The sequence below is a fragment of the Haliaeetus albicilla genome, chromosome 5 (genome assembly GCF_947461875.1).
Source record: "Haliaeetus albicilla chromosome 5, bHalAlb1.1, whole genome shotgun sequence".
Taxonomy (NCBI): Eukaryota; Metazoa; Chordata; class Aves; order Accipitriformes; family Accipitridae; genus Haliaeetus; species Haliaeetus albicilla.
The window spans coordinates 40,362,731-40,386,056 of NC_091487.1; the positions used below are offsets into that span (position 1 = coordinate 40,362,731).

The 23,326-nt window shown below is 41.1% G+C and overlaps 1 protein-coding gene across 7 annotated transcripts in view; it reads right to left on the reverse strand.

Moving 5' to 3' along the window:
- Positions 1-23,326, reverse strand: part of DPF3 (double PHD fingers 3) — a 168,659-nt gene that overhangs the window by 42,282 nt on the left and 103,051 nt on the right. For 5 of the 7 annotated variants that reach the window (XR_011324809.1, XR_011324807.1, XM_069784290.1 and 2 more), the window contains exons 5-8: positions 21,859-21,954; positions 20,782-20,820; positions 17,084-17,162; positions 5,454-5,591 (exon numbers count right to left, since the gene is read on the reverse strand). Coding sequence is in view for 4 of the 7 variants with exons in the window: in XM_069784290.1 (XP_069640391.1) it covers positions 5,454-5,591; positions 17,084-17,162; positions 20,782-20,820; positions 21,859-21,954 (352 nt within the window). In the remaining 3 variants the exon portion in view is untranslated. The remainder of the gene's footprint in view (positions 1-5,453; positions 5,592-17,083; positions 17,163-20,781; positions 20,821-21,858; positions 21,955-23,326) is intronic. The other 2 variants (XR_011324808.1, XM_069784291.1) reach the window with 1 other exon arrangement.

Genomic DNA, 23,326 nt, shown 5'->3' on the forward strand with positions numbered 1-23,326 from the left:
AAGAGCATTTGATCATGTCTTTTACAGGAATCAATGTGGCCCTTAAGTTGAACATCTAATGAACGAGCTGGGAGGTGGGCAGTGGAAGGTACAGCTAGGAAAATATAGCATCAACTGATCAGATCTTGTAGATTTGGGGAGTCAGCATTCCTGCACCATAAGGCAGCACTTCACAGAAATGTCTGTGCACTGATCTTGCAGAGTCTTCTGCAGGAACACCTAAAGCATGGGCCAAAATCCCACTGCTCACAGTAAATCATTGTAACTGTCTAGTGACTCATGACAATAAACAGTAGGAGATACAGAATAGGAAGGCAGACAAAAGAGTCTGACATGTTAACATACAGATTTCCTGATTTTGAAGGGTACCTCTCCTGAGACTTGGCCTCTGGCCACTGAAATGCATCATTCCCATCAGCTCAGGGAACTCAAGGAGGGATTATAGTGCCAAATATACAGCCCTGTCCAGCAGCATCCCTCAGTATTCAGGTAAAACTGGCCAGTGTCATGAAATGGGTCCCTGCAACATGTTGTAGGCTTTAGATCTGGAAATTGCTCACTGGTGGAGTGTGAGAAGGCAGAGCACCTAAGTTCAAATTCAGTCAAAACTTTTGGATTTTAGTTGTGTTCAAACTCTACACGGAGGAGAAAAAAAGCAAGGAGATAGTGAGAAAGGAAAAAAAAATTATAAGTACATAGATGATACCATTCTGTCTCAAAAGCTGACGTGTTATTGAAGCAACACATGGTTTTCAAAAACTTATTAGTCAAATTGGAAATGTTTCCCCATAAACTACTGAGAAGCACTAGGTATTTGTCTTCAATGGGAGTTGTGCATTGACAACAACATTAGTGGTTCTGGCCAAGCAGCATATAAAAAATCCCCCCAAAGTATAAAAAAAACCCTCCACAACTCCAAACAAAACAACAAAATGTCCCCTATGGATCCCTCTACATACGAGACAAGTTTGGGATTTTCCACTATTCCAAAACTCTAACTTTTTTTTTTCTTCACCCTACCAAAATACAGGCACACAAGTCTGAGAGATTTATAGCTGCAAACAGGGTTTGAGTGGAAATCATTACAGTCCCAAACTCGGCAATCACTACTGTTTCTTTTAGTATTCTCTTTTTCCTTAAGAAAACAAGCTCTGGAAAAGAAAAAACCAAACAGATTAAACTAATGAGAAGTCAACTCAAGGTAATGTACATATTTTCACTGAAAAGGCACCTGCTGCAGGGTATCTTGTTGCAAGGTAGGCATTGATGCATCCTTGCATTCAGAAGTAGCTCCCATCATGGCCCCAGCAAGGATCAGCACTGAGGCAGGGAAAAAGTAGGCCTGATGTAGCTTTCCAAATTGATGCTGCTTGTGGAGAGGAACAAACAGCTCGTCTCCAACTGAGGGGCTGACTCTCGTCATTTATTCATGGCCAGCCCCCTGCCTGGATGGAAATAAAAATGTTTCAAAGATGACTGTGTGGGGGAGCTGGAGGACAGCTTGGAGGCACACTGAGGTTAGCACATTAATTTTTTATCTCTGGAGACTGGGTATCCAATTATGCTTAGAGTACACAAACAACTTTGGCTGGTCTCTCCAGTAGAGATTTATCCACATCATAAAATCTGCGATGGAACTGGGCACAACAGGCTGATGCTATGAAATAACGTACACAGGTGGTTTTGCAGGTCAGATGTTCAAGCTAGCAGAGTCACAGGAGGGCACATGACTGCATTCTCATTAACTACATGTATTGTAGGATGGACCAACCTGCACACAGCAGCTAGGCCAGTGACAGCCCCCACAATGTGCTTTATTTACGATTGTCATTGGCCAAAGTGCTTGTGGGCATAAGATCTGTTCAGTTGCTGTTTACTGCACAGCTGCCTGTAACCAACGTTTCACACAGAAAAATGCTACTGAAAACTCTTCTCCTTTAATGGAGAGGAAGTTTTTCTCCATGTAGACACACTATCCTATTCTCCCAGGAATTAAGGAAGAGCATTTATACTAGTACACTCATTCACACACACATTTCAATAGATAGAAGTCTAATGTAATTCCTATATCAGAAGTGTCTCAAAATTTGTGAGCACCAGCTGCCCCCAGAGCTGGCCTGTACCCATGGAGTGAGATGGAATAAAACAGCAGGTGTTCTGTGGCAGGCTTGGATGCACCCTGGGCTCACAAATCTCACGCTCTCGGTGCCAACATGTGGAGGAAAAGCCAGCAGAAAAAAAGGCTGAGAATGGTGTGGGATCATTTCTTTTTACCAGTGGAGCTGAGGAAGGGGGGAGTTGACTTTTTTAAGGGTTTTCTATAACTTCTTCTTCACAGTTCCATACTCAGGTAAAAAAATCAGAGACTAGGTCAAAAATAAATGTGTGTGTAGGCAGAGGCAAGACTAGGCACTGACAAAGGGCTATTTATCTGTGTCAAAGGGCTAGATAAGACATACAAACAAAGCAACTAAAGCTCAAACAAAGCACAGGCTAAGAAGTTTTAGGAAAGGCAAAGGCCAGAGGAGACTGGTGAACTATCTTCCATGTTGCAAAGGGTAATCTGCAGGTGAGGAAAAAGGACAGAAGGAGAGAGAGATGTAAATAAACAAACCTTCTACAACAGTCAAGGACAGCGAGATGTGCCAAGGAGGTGAGACTTGGGGCTTGGGCCAGTCCCTGTTCTTTGACACACAGCTATTCAGTGGTTCTCAGTTTCAGGTAGGTTCCTCCTATCTACATCTCTTTTCTGGTCCCTGGATAATTTACTGAACTACCCAAACTGGTCTGTGCATGAGAAGAGTAAAGATAAAGGGGACTGGGTGTGCAGAAAGACAAGGGGCCATCAGCTCTTGAGCTGGCACCAGCCAAGGCATCAATAGCTGAATCCTGCAGAAGCCCTGCTCCAGAAAGCTCCCTCCTGTGTCAGCATGGCTGCTGTTACCACAGGTACTGCAAGGAACGGAGGCTGCAGAGGAGATGTGGGTACAAAGGAAGGAAGTTCATACTGCAGCCGCCCGCCTGAACTTTGCTGACCCAGTGCTCACCTCCCACAGCACGGCAAATTCCAAATGGCTGGTTTGAATTTGTCTTGCCTTTTCTAAATCAGGCTGCTCATATCTCTCTGACACACTGCTAAGCAAATAACCAGACCCTGCTCTATACCATATCTCTGGTCCTCCTGTTCAGTAGGTTGCGGATTAGCTGTTTGGATTAACATCCCCCCCCGCTTTCCCTCCCTCTCTCCCTCCCCCCGGCCCCCCAAGCCCATGCAGAGAGGATTCTTGAAGCCCGAGCCTTGCGACGCTGCAGACCTGTCAAATCTAATTCATAACACATGCCTAGCAGTTCTTAGGGGAGAGGAAGGATCTGATGCCCTGGCTCCCCACCATCCCCCTGTACAAAGGGACCATTTAATGACTGCACATTAGCAATGTGGACAATTAGCATTCACATGGAAGATAAATGGCAGCATAAATTAAATATTGCCAAGTGAAAGAGCAAAGATGCAAGATCTGAGCTCAAGGCTGTAAACAAACAAACAGGCAAAAAGGAACAAACAGCCACTGCAACAGCTAAGCCATTTGGGAGAGTTACCTTCCGGCGTCTGGAACTTTCCCCAGGGGTGATCTTCACATTCGCATGGCTGTTGCCCGTACCTCACTGGCTCCTGGCTGGTTGTTAAGCAGATTCTTTCTGCTCAGGAATCTGGACCTCAGAGTGGCTTACCCCACTGGCTCTAAACTTCTGCCTGTTTGGGGATCTGTGCATCAGCAGCTTCCCTCTGCCACATGCATCACACAGGACCTCTGGGGGAACACAAGCCTGAGCAGCTCCCACTCTACCCTTTCCCATAGTGTAGAATGCACCTTCCTTTCTATGGGCCAAGGCCAGCTGCTCCTAACCTTACCATAGCTTTTCTAGCTCCTCTTCTTGCTAACTTCTATCATTTCCTAAACACCAGAAACATAAGGACTGAGACTGTCCTTGGCCTCTAAAACAAGCTGAAGGGCAGGGCACACTACCCTTCTTTGTTCAGGCATCTCTGCAAGGCCATTATCAATATTAATTCAATACAGATTTGCAATATGCCTCTCAGATATGCAACTATTACTGACTACTGCAGGGACAGGAAAAAAAACAACAACAGAGATGATATAAATGCTAAGTAAACAAAAGCTACTGGCTGAACACTGACATTCCCCAGCCTGCCCAAGCAGTCACTCTCAGTGCATTGACAGCTCAAGTTTACCAACAGCTGGAGGAGTCAAAATTACTTTTGCTGTGAACATACAAAACATGTGAATAACTAAAAGGTAGAGCATAAAAGTGACAGAAACATAGGGACTGCCAAATGGGATCACACTAAACGGCCATTCAAGCTCAGACAGTGGCTAGCAGCAGATGCTTTGGAGGAAGGAAACCCCCTCCCACACCTCCCTGGGGACAATTATCAATTATCCTGCTTAGAAAGAAAATGTTTTCCTACTTCCATATTTCTCCCAGTTCTTCTTAATGTATTAGAAAGTGTTTGCCTGGATATTTTCCCCATAAGCATTTTATTGCTTTGTCCACATTGTTCATTACTTTGAACCAAAATGACACAGTTCACATGGTGATCTGAAAGGACTTTTTGAAAGTGAACAAAGCTATCTACACAAATTGCAAGGTGAAAGCAAACATCACATAGTATTGCACACTGGAAAACTAAGAAACAGGGGCTTAGAGACTTGCAAAAATCAGTAATAAAACACAGTCTCCTTGACTCCCAGTTCTGTGCCTAAGCAGCAGAGGAAGGACAGTCAAATAGGGCCATCCGGACCACTAAGATTTCTTTCAGCCCTGTATCAGTGTGGGGAATCTAGGCACATAACTCTTCTCTCCTCTCATGTTCCAGCTCTCCTTCTTGCAGATCAGTGCTGATGCTTTTTCATAGATTCTCCCAAACTGCAACTAAGAAGAGGTTTTTGGTAAAGTTGAGGGTTAGCCATTTGGGGAGGAGATGGAGGCATAAGGGGGACAAGGTGCTGTGAATTTCATACCTAAAAAACCTGAGACATACATAAATGTCTCTTATTCAAAGGCAAAACAAAGGCAGCCCCCTCAAACGACTGGATGTGTATTTCCTTGACATCCCTGCTAACAGCCACTGGGAGGCTGCTTGATGATGGGCAGGTTGGGCATCTCTTCTTTTCCCCCCTTTCCCTGCACCTCCTCCCCACAGGAGCAGTAATGGAAAAGTGACTTGCTGCAGAGATAATGCTGGGTTTGAAATGAATTTCTGACTAGCTGAGCCAGCACCCGTGTGAGCTGCGGCTGATTAGCTCCAAGCATCCAGGTCCCAATCACTCACAATGGAGCCAGGCAATCACGCCAGCCTCCGCAAGGCAAAGACAGGGTGGAGGCAACATCCCTGAAAAGCATCTCAAAGGCAAAGGGAAAATATTACTCACGTTTGTGGTTTTCGTTTCTGTGGACAGGGGAAGAGCGGGTCTCCTGCTCGCGGGCTTCATCACCCTCTTCACTGGCGAGGTGGGTGTGAGCATAGTGGTAGCTCAGCCCAGGCCTGTTCTTGTAACGCTTGCCACAGACTGGAAGGAAAGGAGATATGAGGGAGGGGAAGAGAGAATGGAAACATCAGTGTGATCTGCAACAATGCCAGCATCCTCTCAAATAATGCTCCCTTCTCCCCTGAGAGCAGCACCACACACTCCACACGCCTGCCCGAAATTCTTCCAGCCGACATTGGTGAAAGGTGACAGAAGGGCAGCCCTGCAGCCGCAGGTCCCCAGACAAGCTTTCTTCCCACCATGCTGCCAGCAGTCCTTTCTACAGGCCTAGGCAAATGCACATTCAGTCTCTGCAGCTCATACAGCCCTAATCCTCTCTGCTAAGATTACTAACAAGATTGCACATAAAATCAAATTAAATGCCAGTTCCGACGTTGGGGCTGGCACAATGCACAGCAATGGAAACTGGACTGAGAAGGACAGACATTATTTTCCTCATTACTGATCTCTGAGAAGAGGAAACAGTATTTTTTTTTAAAAAAGGCTTTCTGTAAAAGGGTAATAAATAGCTTTATTCACAGATTCCTAGTCAAGACAAGGAGATGGAAATCATCCACAGTTTCTTGCTAGAAGAACATGTAGTAGTGATACTTATTTGCCCAGGTAAACTTCATATTCAGCATCCCAATAAATAATAAAACGCGTGACAGAGAATCCTCCTTCTGAACTTTTGTTTATTTTAGGATTAAGTCAACAGACATTAAGAACAGGATCAAACAATTCAGGGTGATGAAAGGTCTACATATTCACAGGATGCTCACCACAAGGGCAAGCTTCATCATAAGATTCATTACATACAAATTCAGCTTCTATAAAGTTTTTAATTCATGTTATTGTCTCTAAAAGTTATCTCTTTTCATCTTCAAAGCAGTCTCTGAATCTCCATTTTCTTTTATACAGCTATTTCGTCTACCAAATACAATTATTGCCGTTTTATAAGATTAGGAAATAAAGGCAAAGAAGCTTAGTGCCCTTCCTGCAAATTTTTACTCCCAGCCACATTTTCAGTCACTTTATTAGCTTCATTAACCTCAAGGATTTCACACAGGAATAAATGTCATGCCCAGTATTCTGTCCTGCATAACTTGCTTAGGAAGGCAAAGGAAGTGGTGCCAGAAGAGACAACAGAACCCAGCAGTATCTAGTTCTCTGTCTCGTTCTTAGACCCCTTGAAAAAATCTCCAAGGGGGAAGTTACCATCCACTCATAAAAGCTTAACTCAGCCCTGGTACTGAAAAGGTATCCTGCAATGTATATAGATACGTACTTCCCATTCCCCAGACACCTGAGTGTGGGAATGTCATAAGACTCCATAAATCAAAAAAATAATAAAAAAAGACCTGCCCCAATTATTCACTTACATATAAGTAAACCTTCCATTATTATACTTTTCTGCTACTACTCACAAAAAGCCAATGAATGGTCCACATTCTGGAACAGATGATAGAAAATTGTAAATCAAAGCCTAGCATGATAACATATTTCATTCTCCATCTCTTCCAGCTGATTTGCAAACTCCCTCAAGAAAAATACTTTCCCTTATTAGAAACGTGTAAAACAACATCATGATATGAATAAGATGAGTGATCTGGAACACTTTTATCCCAGTTTTCTCCATTCTGTAAGGTGATGATCACACAGTCATCAGTGTCATAAGTCTTTGAATACCCTTGATTTAGAAATGAGAACTCCTGCAGGAGGGAGGGGGGGAAAGTTGGGGAGAAATAAAATGCTCAGCTACATATGCACATCCGTTCTTTCAAGCATCTGCCCTCATTTCATATGTAAACCTAATTCTATTGCCAGACATTTTGAACAACTAGACTGGTGTTAGATGCATGCTCTCCACAAAACGTCAGTTCCGTCTCCCTTCTTCTAGTACCAGCCATGTATTCTTCTAATGCATTCTGGAGAGGGAAACTACTCCTCCTCCTCCGTGGTCCTACAGAGCAAAGGACAAGCAGTGGAACAGATGCTGACAGAAAGTCAAACAACAAGATATCCACAGATCTGTATGACTTTGTCTCTACTTTTTGAATAGGGGAAAAAGTGTAACAAAAAAGTAATCATCAAACCGAAGTGAGCTACAAATGCTCGCTGCTTAAATTATTTCAGAAAGATAACCCCCTCTAATTACACAGACGTTATAGCATTTCCTAGAATGGAGAGAGAGATTTACATTTCCAGCGCATTATTTGAGTATCATACTAAGTATCCCATTCTATCCCCCTTATGTGCATTTGAAGATGAAAGTTAAAAAATGATTCTTCTGCTATGAATTACTGATGCTGCTCAAAAACTTCTGTCTACTTAAATTATTTTCAGAGCACTATCAGGTGATCAGTGCTGTACTGACAACGGAGGAAGCACTTGGACTTAATAGCTGCTATTGACTGACTGACTATCCCACTCTACCTTGCTCTTATGTATCTTGATCCTGCATTAATACTAACCTAGCTGCAAAATCAGATAAACTCTAAACCCCAGCCTCATTTACCTATTAGAGGGAGTTTTAAATTTCAAAACAAAAAATATTTCTATAAATTCTACCAGGCTTCATTTCATTCAGCTCTACCTGAAAACATACCCACAATTCTAGCTCTACTGTTGCTACCTTACAAAAGCACCATGTCCTTGAATATAGGTCTCATACATCTTTCTTCAATGCACAAAAGGAAACTTGCATTCCCAGCAGGAAGTCCAAAGGCTGTGGGCTTGCCTCCATTCCCTACAGGATCCTGCAGGAATTTTAGCTGTGGCGTTTAGGACAGCATAGGAAATCAGATGGGTCTGCAGACTTGCCCTTCTCCAGAGAGAAAGTTATCAGCTCACCAGGAAAAAACAGCAAACATCGATATAAGCTGAGGCAGTAGTAATTCTGCAGCTGAGCCCTTCCCACTGCCAAAACTCTTTCGGATGGCCTTCAAGGGTGGCAGCAAGTTGAGACATGCCTAGCTAAAAAGGAATTTGGAGGACTTTATGACCAGAGCTGAGGCAAAGGAGTTCAGTTTACACAGTCCTAGCAGATCCTTTGTAGGACCAAAGCTTTGCAGCTTCCAGCAGCTTTTTTTCCTGGTGTCTAGAATTTTCCACCTTTCAAATGCATGTTCTATCATGGAAAAAGTCCGAAGTGATGCCAAGAGTTGAAACTGCAGGGATTTCCTATTTCCCAAGCAAATTAGACTTCTGCAGGGGAAAAAGGGTATCATGATATTAGTCAGGCAAAAGAACGATTGGCTTCAGTGAGACTTTCCTAGAATAAAAGCTAAGTCAGAACTTCATGGTTTCTCCAACAGACTGAATCTTCCTGAATTCACTCTAATCTCTTATTTTCCAGATAGAGCACATTTTATTAATCTACCATATCACTGTGCTAAGAAGTAGTTTCTATAAAAGGGCGATCATTAATAAACACTTAGCTCTTATATAACTCTTCCCACTGCAAGATTGGCTTTTCAAACATTAATTAATCTTCCTCCACATTCCTGAGTGGGAAATACTATTCTCATTTCACTTCTGAAAAAAGAGAACCACAGAGGGGTTAAGTGACTTGCCCACACAGTGATCTTTTGTCATTACCAGGACTGGAATTCATGAGTTCCAGCATCCAGACCAGTGCTTACACCACATCTTTCTCATTCTCAGAGCTGACAAAAGCATAATGAGAACTGGTTCTCCCAGTCTGAAATGTATGCTGCTGATTAGTTCTTAAGGCTATGCAGCTTACACATAGCAAGTGAGAGTGCGCCTTTCATAAACTTTGCTGGGTGGCCTTCCCTTTCTTTCAGAAGCTTTGACTTTTTTTATCTTTAATTTTCCTTGCTGGATAGGCTCATCATCCTTGCATGTGGTAGATTTCATCCTGAATCTCAACACTGGGAAGTTGACTTGATCTTTAATTAGGTAGTCGAGCCCAATGAAAACAGCAGGAGCTTGTAGAATGTAACCCACTTCAATTCCTCCTGCATTCAAAGGATATATTTTTGCTATAACCTGATGTGAATGCCATCTTAGGAACAAGCTGGGTAAGTAAGCAGTAATACAGCAGTGCAGATCAAACACCACAAACGGGGAAGAGGGAGAGATTTTATTAGGCCACCAGACACTCTCCTATGATGAACCTTACTTTCCTTCCAATCTGAAGACTGAAGCGAAGACGTTACACAACTGCGTTATGGGGGAAAAACATAATTTGCAGACAGTTTAATCACGAGCACTGAGTGTTTCATAAAAGAGAGCTCTGTTCTCAGTTCTGGCCTGTAACAGCCTGCAACTCTTTGGATAAGCAAATTCTCACTCTGTTTACATTTCTCAATGAGTAAAATTAATATAAAATACTTCCCCTGCTTTAAAAGGGGATTTGAAATCTATGACTTAAAAGACTTCCTCATCAAATATTTAATGGCTGTGTTGCTGTCATTTTGAAATTGTTACACATTTGGTCCTTGGCAGGCTGTGAGCTATGTTCCAGCCAGCTCTCCACATACATTTTGCACAATCTGTCACCAGTATGAGACAGAAGGAAACAATCCATGTTTTTGGTGGAAACAGGAAATTGGGGGAGTACATGTGCTTATTTTTTTTTTGTCACTGAATCTTGCCCCCCTCATTGTCTTTCTTTGCTTTTGTCCTTTGCCTCCTGTTCTTTCTTCTCAACTGGGCTGTGTCAAATGCTAAATCTTAAGTTAACTGCTGGCAGGCAGTCATTCCTCAAAGTTATCTTCCTATCCCACCATTCGCTCCACTCCAAAAAAAAACATTCCTTGTTTTGCACTGGTTTCGTAATATAATCTCCCCTGTTACAGTTATGCCCGCACTCTGGCACATCTAGAGATCTCAAATGCTAACAGTGTATTTTGACCTCCACTGATAGAAAGGCATTACTTTTGTCCCTCTCCGATCAGTACTGTCATGCTATACACCTCTAGTATTAGAGCAGCTATTTACTGATGTGGATTTTCTATAGTCCTTGTTTCACTGCCCCCAGAGGACAACCCCAGAATCTACCTGCTGTATTAACATCACAGGGATGTTGAACTCCAGTGCAAAACATGCACAAGTCAACAACATATATGTTCACATTTCCATAAATGAATGGCTAGCAGGAACAAAAGAGAAAAGAGGTAGCCTATATGAGTAGAAAACATTCAACTACCAGAGTCAACTCTGTTCCCTTCTTACCATGCGCTCTACTCCAGACCTGTGTTATTCAATATTAAAAAAAAAAAAAAATGTCCTTGCCTCCCTAATCTTGGCTTTTCTACCAATAATGCAATAATGTAGTCAATGAATGCCAAGTACAGCAGCAACTATGGTGGGAGAGTTGTCTGTTGGGTTCATCTGAACAATCATCTTATTCTAGATCTTATTGCTTATTAACTACTTAGGGATTCACTGGAAAGGATAATACCAAGAGATGATTTAGGGCTTAAACTGCTGATAGTTTAAAGGCAAGCTGAAGTCATGATGGAGATTTATGAGAAGCATGTAAAAACAATGCTATAATCAAAGCATTTTCAAACCAGCTTGTCATTGTGATATTTAACCAAAGGTCTGCCCTAAGAAGCAGCAGTTAGTAGTGTCGGACTCCTTCATAGTATCTGTAAGAATTAAGACAACAGATTAAGTCTCAGAGAACTGGTAAAAATAAGGCTAAATCATGATTTATCTTGTAGGCCTTTTGTATTCCAGCAAACCTTCCAGAGAATCAATGAGATATTTGTTAAAATTAGTATGATGGGATCAGGTCCATTTCAAGGAGATGAGAAAGAAGGCAGGTGAAGTTAGCAAGGTAATTACTAGAGCCATCATTTTGTGAACATATACAGTAAAATAGTTCCTAAAGAATAGGCCTCAAGGAATTGCATTTGGCAAGTCATGCTAGAACAATACAACATTTAACTGGGATTTTCTAAGGAAACTAAAAGACAGAGATCCTGGGTACCCATTGAAACTCAGTGTAATCTGTTCATCTTAAATCATTTAAACTACCTGAAGACTCCAGCCTTTTGCTGGCAGAACCTACAATACGTTTAGTGGAGAAAGGGAATGAATGGGGAAGAAAAAAATTAATCTCAAAATAATGAAATTTCAATGTCCCACTGGACGATGAAGTTACAGAAAAAGCAGGAGGATGTTTCAAGCTATAGTGATTTGGATGTACAGTCAAGCATTTTTAAAAACAAAACCATGTTCTGAATAATTACTAGTAGTTCAGAGTCAAGTTCAAAGTGTCCACTTAGGGACCAAGCCTTATATGATCTGTAGGCACAATACAAGCAGATAGGCACTTAGTGGGATATTCAGGGAAAACAGTTTAGGAGCCTACCTCCAGTTGAAATCAGTGAGAATTAAGAGCCTAACTTTTTTTTAAACTTCACAAGGCACCTTTCTGCATCTTCAAGCACCTGAAAGAGTCCGTTTTGGGCCCAATGCTTACCTCTGTTTTTATCATTAATTTGGAGGGTGGACTAGAGAGTGAAAGAATGAAACATGCAGAGAACTGTTGGCAAAAATACTGGAATAATAATAAAAATATATCATACGAGCTTCATTAATCAAAGAATTTTTTCAAACAGTAACATAATTAGTAAATATTAATATGGCATCTAGTATAAATAAATAAAACACATTATAAACAGGACGAAGCAGTATAGTGAGGAAACTGAAGACAATAGATAATCTGCCTGAGTAGAAACAGATTGAACAGGGAAGGAACAAGAAGCTATAGCAAATGGTATATTAAATATGAATTCACATGGTAGACAAGGATGAAAATTCCTTTGCCACTGAAACATGACATGGCACTGGAGAGGAGCATCTTGCACTGAAAAAGGGTTTACTAAACAACCTATTAGGTCAGACATCTCTATACCTCTCATAGATACATAACAGAGCAAGTTGCATGAATCCAAGTTGTATAAGTAAACGTAAGTTACATGTAAATGTATCAACCATTCATCTTCTGAACTGCTTCCATCCTCAGAACAGCACATTCAACTTAGTTCTGGCCACTGCTACTTATATAAGACCCTTTGGAGATTTTTCAGAGAAAAGATACAAGCTTAGAAAAAGAGCTGAAGAAAACACAGCTGAAAGAAGCCCCAGTAACAGTTTACAGACATAGAAAGAAGACAATGTTATCCACTAAGAACAGGGCAAGAACTGCTGGTCTTAGACTGCAGCAGAGAAAATTCAGATTAAATAACTAGAGAAACCTGAAAATGAAGTTTTTGACAAAAGAATCAGCTTCTACAAAACACTACAGGATCAGTGTCTCTGGGTACATGAAAGGTTGCATTAGTCACTGATCCAGCAGAGATCATAGGAACGTTTCAGTCAGTTCTCATTTTGCACAAGGAATGGATCTGAATGCGTATCTCAGCCTCAGAGGGATTATGAATAAAGGATAGGACAAGGGGTAATGGCTTTAAACTGAAAGAGTAGATTTTGATTAGGTGTAAAGAAGAAGTTCTTCCCTGTGAGGGCGGTGAGGCGCTGGAACAGGTTGCCCAGAGAAGTTGTGGATGCTCCATCCCTGGCAGTGTTCAAGGCCAGGCTGGATGAGGCTTTGAGCAACACGGTTTAGTGGAAGGTGTCCCTGCCCATGGCAGGGGGGTTGGAACTAGATGATCTTTAAAGTCCCTTCCAGCCCAAATCATTCTATGATTCTATGGTTCTATGATACAGTACAAACATAAGTTGTTATGCTAAAACAGCAGTTTATACAGGAATAAAACTAAATGGAGACAAGGACATAATGGTAAAAGAAAGAAACAACTCCTTTTATAGATGGGCAAGGGAAATGTTCCATAGATAGAGGGACAGAAAACAAAAGTGGAAGTATGTACATAGGTAAGTTTCTGTGGAAACATGAGAAGAATGAAAGCAGACAAATGAAGATGGACAGCAGGAAAGTTAATAACTTGTAGAGATTCAGCACAAACTAATGGCTCTGGCTAAAGGAAGTAGACATCTGGAGTCACAAAGCTCAGGTGCTACAACTGATTGCAACTTTTAAACCAGAATACAAGTTTCCAGGTAAAACTTCAGAGAAGCTTTTTTTTTTTTTTTAAATAGTAAATAATATTCAATAAACAACATGAAAATAGCAGAAGGATTTTGAAGAAGACTGCTGTAGTAGAACTGACGGTTCCCCAGCTGATCATTTGACAGCGACATAACATCAATTCTTATTACACATGTAGGTATTCATACAGTCGTTCATTCTGTCCCTCCTTTAAAAATCACAGCTGTGGTGGTGCATCTTCCACTTCTCTTGCTTGGCATCAAAGCCTTTGCTTTGCTCCTCAAGCCCTACTTTACAATATCTTTTAAGGCACCTGCTCTGTCTCCTAGCCCAAGCTATGTTTGGGTCTGGTCTCATACAGCAGCTGACCCATTCAGCTATGTTACCATTTCCAGCCTATACCCATTTTACACCAGGCTGCCCTGCCACTTTCATTATCCAAGCATTTATCCCAAGGGAGCTCAAGGCATAACACTATCCAATGCAACTGGTTGAAAATCTGACCAACTAGTTTTCCACTTGGTGATTTGATGAAACAAGGCGTTTCATGATTTTATCGATGCTTTGAATGGTCAAATATTTTATTCTGAACTTCTGATACAGTATATGCTCAATAAAATCAACTCAAGTATTTCAGACTATTTCATTCCACAAAACAAGCAAACAATCACCTTTTCTTAAAAACACAAGATGACAAAACATTTTGAGCTTTGAAAACTTTCCTCCATATAGAAATTCCATATTTCCTGTCAGTTTTAAGATTGGGACCAGGTTTAATATTGCTGTATAGCTGAATGCCTCTTCCAAAAAAAGGCAGGCCTTTTCAGAAATAACATTGCTATCTTCCAACGCAAGGGGCAGTGTCAGCTTGGTACCGCTCTTGCATCATCTTTCTGGCACACAGACTAGTTTTTTCCCCATAACCATTTTATTACTGATGAAACATGGTGATATATTCTTGTTTCTCATAAACATGAATGTCTAACTATGAAAAAAGAGCAGAGTAGTTCTTCACCACAAATCATTTTTTGTGCCCATGCAGTTAAATAAGAAAATTAATTTGGTTTAGATATGCTTATGCTTTCTTCTTTGTGGTCACTTTCCAAACCCAAATATCAGAACACTTGCAGAAGAAGCAACCTGGAGGTAAATTAAATAATATACAGAAAAACTAAAGTGTCAACCCATTGAGGTAATTATTTATACCAATAATGTGATTGTGGGAATCATGTTTACCCAAGCAGGAGACAGATTCACTATTTTTGACCCTCATGTTTCCATGTAAAACAAAATTATCTGTCCAAAACATCTGCACATGGAATACTGCAAACCAATTTCTTACCTACCACGACTAGGTTGAGATTTATCTATAAAAATATTTAGCAAATAATTTCAAAGAAAAAATTGATTCAAGAAATCTACCCAAGCAGGAAAGAGGCCTCAACTTAAGCCAGTTATTCACAATGAATTGTATGTAATATTTCTACAGATAGTTAACAAGGGCAGGATATTACTTCAGGATGATGGCTTTACAACTGGGACAGTTCTTTTCTTCTGCTCCACGGTCAGGTGAGAGAGCTCTGCTATCACATAACCCTTTTCTCAGCTATCTACAATGGAAAAGGAGGAGTCACTGTGCAATGTCTGGATTCCAAAACTCCTTAAGACTCACCCTCAAACTAAGTTTTTTTAAAAACAAAAGGTATTAGCCAAATGAAATAGGAAAGTTTATATTTCCAAAACCAAGGAGGAAATTTATGCTCCAAAATGTAAGCCAAGGCAAAATTCCATCTGTACAACAATGTACCAGAGCCTTGACTTCAGCCCAGATTTCTGCTGCCTGCTTTGATATCCTAGGTGTTTTACCTACTCTGTGCAAATCACTACTATGCATGTTGTGAGTTCCCTGCAAGATCCAAAAGCAAAGCAAGATCAGACAATAAAGAGTCATTATGTTCAAAATTACTACCACTGACAAGTGTCCCTGGATTTAGAAGTATGTTCCAGAAAAGGGATAAAGACAGTTATGCCTATACCAGCAGAGGAAAGCTGTGGATTTCAGCAAGATACATACTGGGCTCCCAGAGAAGTCTCTGAAGACACATTTTAGTTCTTCCAACACATAAGGACAGCTATTTAACCACAGTAGAAATGTCTTGATTCTTCATAACCTAAAGAGCTTTTCCTCCTCAATCATGTGTTCAGACACTCCCATTCACGTGCAAGTCTTTCCATTTCTGCTCATTGCCTTTAGAATATTCACCTTGCTGAAGCAAAGTACCCAACATGTCCATCACTGTACTGTGCAGTCACCTGGTCTCACCATAAAAGAATATGATTTGATCACATGGAATATAGTTCTTATTTACCGTGCATGCTCCTTATTTCTTCATGTTTTTAAAAATAAGCAGGAAATACCCCCATAGATTGACATACTAACGGTTGGTCTTTCAAGGTCACTAACGTTGCAAGATAGGTAAATAGTGGCTTAAGGGGTGAATTGTCCTCAAAACCACCAAACATTTTTAGATCACAGAAGTGAAGACCTCCTCCTATTCTCCTTTTGTTAGGTTATTGTATTATAGGATAAAAGGCACCCAGTAGCACAAGTTATTATTGCATGTACACTCTACAGTAAGCCTTAAGATGGGAGACCTCAAAAGCGTGTGGGTAAGATAAGTGCCCTTCACAGAAATGACATAGTGAAGCAAAAAAGAATATCAAAAGAAGAAGGAAAGCACCAAGGACTAGACCGTAAAAAAATATATATTGTGTATCAAATACTGGACTCCTTCCTCATGCAAGGACTCTGGTATCCTTCTTCAGTTTGGGTATTGGGCTCTGGTATAATTTCTCAGTTGGGACAATGCCTTACTTCACTTGCAGTCCCACTGCAAGATGTCAAACAGCATGGCCATATTCAAAGTGAATATATATCCAAGCAAAGCATTCCAGCTGTGTTTGTTTCTTAAGAGGGCTTAACTCCTGATGATGCCACAAGAGTACTTTCTGAGTGAGGGATAAGAATAAGACCTTCAAAATTTAGCCCAGTGAGATTTCAAAAGGACTGAAGGAAAGAGAATCACCAAATATATGAAGAGATACAAGGGTGAAGTACCTTTGTCGGAGATTTTTGAGTTATGCTTTTGTTTGTAACTATCTGAAACAGAGAAAGAAATAGAGGGTGAATCTTACATGGGGGAAAGGAAGACAAAAGGCAAAGAAGCCAGAAAAAGAGAAGGAGAAAGAGAAAGAAAATATAAGAGATGATTTATTATAGGGCAAAGGGAAGTGGAGTCTTGCTGAGGACTTAATTTTATTTCCTTCATGCAAAAAAACCAAGAGCAGCAGCAGCAGCAGGTGGCAAACATGCAAGTCAGAGAGCAGCAGAATATTTTGCTGGAAGGGAAAAGATGAAGCCCTGAGTGCACCGAGCTGGTAGGACCAGGCTGGAAGCAGAATCAGCTGTCTGGGTGCTACTTACTGTCACAGACATAGGGTTTGTCATGATCATCCTGGGAGGCAGCATCATTCCGTCTCCTGCCACCTCCAGATCCCCGAGCCTGCAAGGACAAGAGGAATGTTAACATTATTCCACCGCCCCTCAGGCATCCTTGTGCCCCGCACCCTCCTATGAAAAATGTACAATGTAAACTAAACAAATCCTCAGCTTCCATACAGTTTGTCAAGGGTGGGCTTGACCCTTCATATCCTAAGATATGCACTATGTTAATGGACCTTGTAACACAGTGGAGATGCCCTCCACAGATAACCCAAACTGTTCATCCATAGCAGTAGGTCACTGCCAGCGCATATTCAGTTGAGTATCATCACACATTCATTTCTGAAGATGTTCAAATACCTTGCTTAACTGAATATGAATGAATGAATAGATGAACAGGTGTTAGAGGATAAATATAACCATTAAATCAGCCAGAAAACAGGCCCCAAATAAAACAGAGGTAAAATTATTTCCTTTAATATTTTCAAAGGGGGGTTGCTTGTTTTGTTTTGTTTTGCTTTCTAGCTGAAAAGCAATGTTTTGAAATGGCCTTCTGGGACCAAGATACCATGGCTAATTATAAAATGGAGCTTTGGTCAGTTAGTAGAAAAGATTAGGTAACATGGCTACCTCCAATAACGGAGAACAGGAATTAACCAGGAAGGCCTCTGCAGTTCTGGGTTCCTACAACATACCAAGCTGGCAGCCCTGGAAACTGGAAAGATCTGTTTCTCCACAGCAGAGACTGCTCTGTCCTGAGCTCCAGGGGTAAGAGTGGAATTCAGCATCAAATTGGTCCTGACCCTTCTCAGCTGAGATGCCAGCAAGAGGACAGCTCATATCTCTCCAATGGTGGAGGCTGTGATGTGGAACTGGGAACTGAGCCAAGGCCTTCAATTCTTTCATGTTCACTAACGTACAGTGTGTAGATGACAATAATTTTAGACTTGATCTTTATTTGAGGAAGTGATCTGCAGGTGGACGGCTAGATAGCCCTTTATTAATTCTGTCAGCTACTCTGTTCCTGGGTAAAAGCAACAAAATTGTTTCTGTTGCTCCTCTTATTAAACTGTTGATGCTTCTCACCCTAGACAAGGCCACCTGACTCAAATCCTTCAAGCTTTTGCATGTGAAAATAAGAAAGGGACAGAGCTTCATCAAGTAAAGCTGGAGAAGATGTAGAAATTCTGAGACTATTAGTACCCCAGACACAAAGGGGTCATAGGAGCTCTGTCCCTCTTCCATGGATTTGGGACTGAACTAGCACTATTCAAGCTGCATTCCATCAGACATCTAAAGGAACAAGGAACAGTTTTACACTGGCCTGCCACAGTCTGTCAAAACGGGGATTTATAAAAACTTCACACATATTTCCCTGGGATTGCTCAGATCTAACTCTTAACACAGTCCTGAAGGAAAGACATGGATTTGCAGCTGTCTGGATGGGGTAAATACTATTCGGTATGGCAAGTATAGCTCTGTCTTCTGCAAAGACCTCTGTGCAGATCAGCACACACGTGCAGAGTGAGATTTGTAAGGGTGAACTGAAAAGCAGTTTCACCCTGGAAAAGGCCCCAGCAACAATTGTTTGGTGGAAGCTACTTTACTGACCATATCACATAAAATCATCTTACTAGTCTGCAGTATTTTCTCTCTGACTGCCAGCTCTGTAAACCCACTCTGGGCTATGAAATCAATCCCAGGCTAGTTCCTTTCTTCCCTCACTACTTCAAAATGTGCTGCAAGCTGAATTTCAGTCCATGGCAGCTCCTATACAACCCTCAGCTCATCAGAGAGTCTTCACAGAGACAAGTGATTGGCCCTTAATAAATATTTCTGCTGGTACCTGGATTAGGATCCAATTTCCCTATCCTACCAGCTGCATTGGCTTTTCAGGGCTGTGAAAAAACTGTAAAGTCTTATTTTTGTCACTAGTCAGTAGGTCTGACTCTGTTTACACACTGAGAACGGATCTGTTGAGTAAGAAGGTACTATTTTTACATAGGCACCTTTCAGAATAGGATGGTAATTTAAGGTCTGTTGCTCGGAGTTTCGCTACTCTTACAGCCAGCTGTTTCCCTTCAAACCGTTCTCTACAGAAACGCAAGGGTACAGCATTCATGTCATGACCACATGTCAGATATACTTTTTCATGCATTGAACACGCAGGGGGAGATTTTTCAAGTCAATGACTTTCACTGGGACTTGGGTTCCTAAATGTCTTTAGTGCCTTTGAAATTGTCCCATGGGATATCCAGCTGACGAGCAGACAATCTGTACAGGTGCAGCTGCATTCCTCTCATATCTCCTAGCAAACTATCCTTCCCAGCTCCTACCACATTCTCCCTGTCCAGCAAAGATACTAAAAAGCTCCTTCCATAAATCCATCTCTTCAGCCTTCAGTGTCCTTCCTAATGCTCCCACGATTTCAGGGCTAGCCTTGAGGGGATAGTGAACAGAGCAGCTGCCCCAGAGGAGCTAAATTGAGTCCCCCGTGCTTGCTGTCAGCACTCCAGTCTGTTGAATTCAGTCATCCACGACTGCCTTCATTCTCCTGACGGGATGCAGCAAAGACTACGAGACTTGACTTGTGAGGCCTGGAAGCCGTGGCATAGCAGCCTTGAAGCAGCCCTGAAGCAGCCAGAGAGAGAAGCCAGAGGGACAGATGGAGAGTCCAGGATTAAAAATAAAATCATGCTGCAGGGAAAGGAAGGGGCATGTGCAGTTTGGAAAGTCCAGAGCAGTAATTCTGTTGCATTAATCCTTCATCGATGCTGTCAGCCCTTCTCACTCCTCCTCTGAATCCCAAAAGGCCACACTCTGCAGGATCTAGTTTCCTATGCATGTCCTTCCCCTCTTCTGCCCTCTAAAAATACCCTAACCAACTCCTTCCCAGAAACAAAGTGCTGCCCAGGTTTCATGTCCCCTAATTCCAAATTCTTAGCCTCAATTCCCTACACTGGGTCAGGCTCACATTAGAAAAGGGCTGCTTGAAGAGTGGCAAAACACTTGTAACCAGACGCAATTCAGGCTTACCAGTTTTCAACAGCTAGAGAATCTGGCCCTAATTTTGAAATCCTAATTTATACCACATTTTGCTTTGGTTATCGATGCCATCAAATAAAAACGAAAATTGCTCAAAGTATTTGGCACTCTTCAGATTTATCTTTTTTTGCACTGAACGAAGCCAGGGCACTAGGAGAGCAGGAGTTAGTTGCAAGAAAAAGGCAAGAGATCCTGCTGCTTCTGTACTTAATAGGGGGCCAGTTCTAGGGCAGAAAATAAGACATCAATTTATGCTTCAAAACGAATGGCACATCTAGTACCCTCCAGCTCCTTTCCCCACAGTAGCAGAGAAAAATTAACAGAGTTATTCTGAAACAGTTTCCTGAACAGGGGAGTAAAACTTCACACATAACAGTAACTTCAGGACTTTGTTTGTGTAGGCCTGGGATATATGAATACGGCAAATTCCCTTCTGCTGAGCAGTATATTTCTTTTAGCTGTTCACTCCCTTTCACTCACCCTGACCAGCATGCACAATTCATGTGAGAGCAACTTATTAGAAAAGAGTTGTTAGCCTGGAATATTAGTTGATCGCTACAGTCAAGCTTGTGTGCATGTTTCGATTCTAAGTCCTGGTTTTGGTTACTGGTTCATACAAATTTTCTGAAACTTACATTTTTCTGGAAAATTTTTTTCCAGGTGGGGGTCTTTGGCTAAGAAAGAAAGAAAGAAAGAAACTGGTTCAGGTGATTTTGAGAATAAGGAAGGTGAAATATATACTTATCCAATTATTAAAGTGCTTTGATCTTATATTAAAGGACTTAAGCTCCAAAATAAAGAGGAGCAGAAAACTGAAACAACACAACAACAGAAGAAACCAAAAGAGAGGGTCTGATGCACAAGTACATTGCAAGTATTCAATGTGGTTTCATGTCTCTCTGTTATTCAAAAGCTAATATATCCTGCTCATTTGGCCTAAAACGTGGCCCTTCTTGCTTGACTCCTACAAACACATCAAAAGGTACTTCTAGAGCTCCTGTGCCCCTGCAGCATCTGCTGGAGCCAAAGAGAGATGAAAATGCTTGAAACTTCTGAGAATTGTGTTCACGTTTATTTAGATGCCTAGCTTATGGGGCCACAATTGAAAATGTTGATTCCAAGTTTTAAAATGTTGGCCTCATTACTTAACTGGTGCCCTGCTGAAATTATGAAAAGACATCTTAGGTAAGAGAAGGGACACAGACTCCCCTAAGGGTAAAATATTGCCCATTTTAAGCAAACGGAAGATTTGCCATGGGCTCAAGAGGGCCAGTGTCAGTCACAAAGTGCTACCTTGGAGAAAGCTGCAAAACGTATTAACACAGTTCAAGTTACTTTTATTAATTTTTTTTGGCTGTCATGACTGAATTTGTTGCTTTTCTGTAATTAGTAAAGGTTGTTTTAAAGTAAGAGCATTGTAATAGCAGGATGTCATCATAATTATTACAGTTTACATTACAATTGTAAATACAACACTTTAATAAATTTACGCCAACTTTTTACTCTCAAAATAGTCTTTTTTCTTGGTAATTCACAAAAATAAACTGAAAAAATATTAAAAATCTTTGACCATATGACTGAAAATTACCTATAGTGTTATCACCATCATATATCCATAGATATACACTTTGCATATACCATACACGTGACATATACACTAGAAAGCAGAGGTTTGCTTCCTTCCTTCCCATTCCAGTAAACTCTCCACCTACCCGTCCTCTAGGCCTGTTCTTTCGTTTTGGAATATCTTCTTCCAGATCCTCTTCCTCATTCGCTTCATCTGCATTTTCATCATTTTCTAAAACCCTCTGTGGTTGAGAAATAAACAGGAATGGTTAGAAGAAAAGATGACACATACAACCAACTGCTGCTCTTTACCACAGAGACTGCAGGTTATTAAATTACAGTTGATTAATGATACAATGCCAAATCAGATCCCAGAACCCCTACTTCTTTCCGCTAAAGCAAAATTTGCTTTCCCTTCCACCCTCAGTTCTCCAGGGAGTTCTTATTAAAAAATATCCCTGATATCAGTCAACTACAAAAAAAAAAGGTTCCTAAGAAATAATAGTGGCATCACTGAGCACAGATACCCCAAGACAACACAAGTATTAGTATGCATAACTGTAGGCCTTGTCTGGGAATTTGTTTGCATGATTTTTTTATTTTGGTTTCTTGCACCTTAAATTGTTTTGTTTTCCTCTAATGTTGAGAATGCACTTTAAGAAGACAGAAATCAGTGTTTTTCTCCTTGGCAGCTCACAATTCTCTTTGTTTGGCAAAAATAGAGAAAATTCCTCCATATATTCCAGCGTGTTTAGTGGATCTAGAAAGTAACATCTTTCAGGGCTTACACCACAGGTACAACTCTGTAATCTGGAAGCAGAGGTCTTGCTGCATGAGAATACTGGGGAAGTACAGGTCCCATTGAAGTTAATAGGAACAATAGCAATAGTTCCTTCAATTAATTATTTAATAGGAACAGTAATTCATCATCTCACAGTAACTGTGAGATGCCCAATCCTTTTATCTTGATCTTTTGAAATGTAACCTATATAGAATCAAACACAGGCTGCTGCCCTGAAAACATGCACAAGTCAGACTTGCACGGACAAAGGCAAGACAAACCGTCACAGCACTAATGTGGAAAGAAGTCCCATTGAAATCCCCTCAGCCCTTGGCATGTCTGCTAGAAATACAGAAATGGGCCCCAGCCACTCCTACCATTCATGGTGTGGCACCATTTCATAAGGGACTAATGGGGAATCACTAACTTATCTTTGCCATGCCACCATTCATTTGAATTACAACATGCAGCCATGATGCACATTCAGATCAGTGACATTAAACTGATGGGGAGGTTTTTCAGCCTTACTGTATTTGTCCCTTCCCTATAATTTCTACCTAACAGCTATTTGAGAGCCAGCAGAGGGAGAACAGAAGCATATCACAGTTGCTTTCTCTCCTTCCTACATACCTCAAGCACCAAATTCTGAATTTGTGGGAAAGAATACAACACAAATTACACTTTTAAAAAAGCCTGTATTTGGAAGACCAACTATACAAGTTTATTCTTATTTTATCAGCTAAATTTTTAAGACTAATATTGGACAATGTCCCTTTTAAAAAGTACAAACAACTTTTAGAACATAGTAGAGGATCAAGATTTCATTTGGTTTT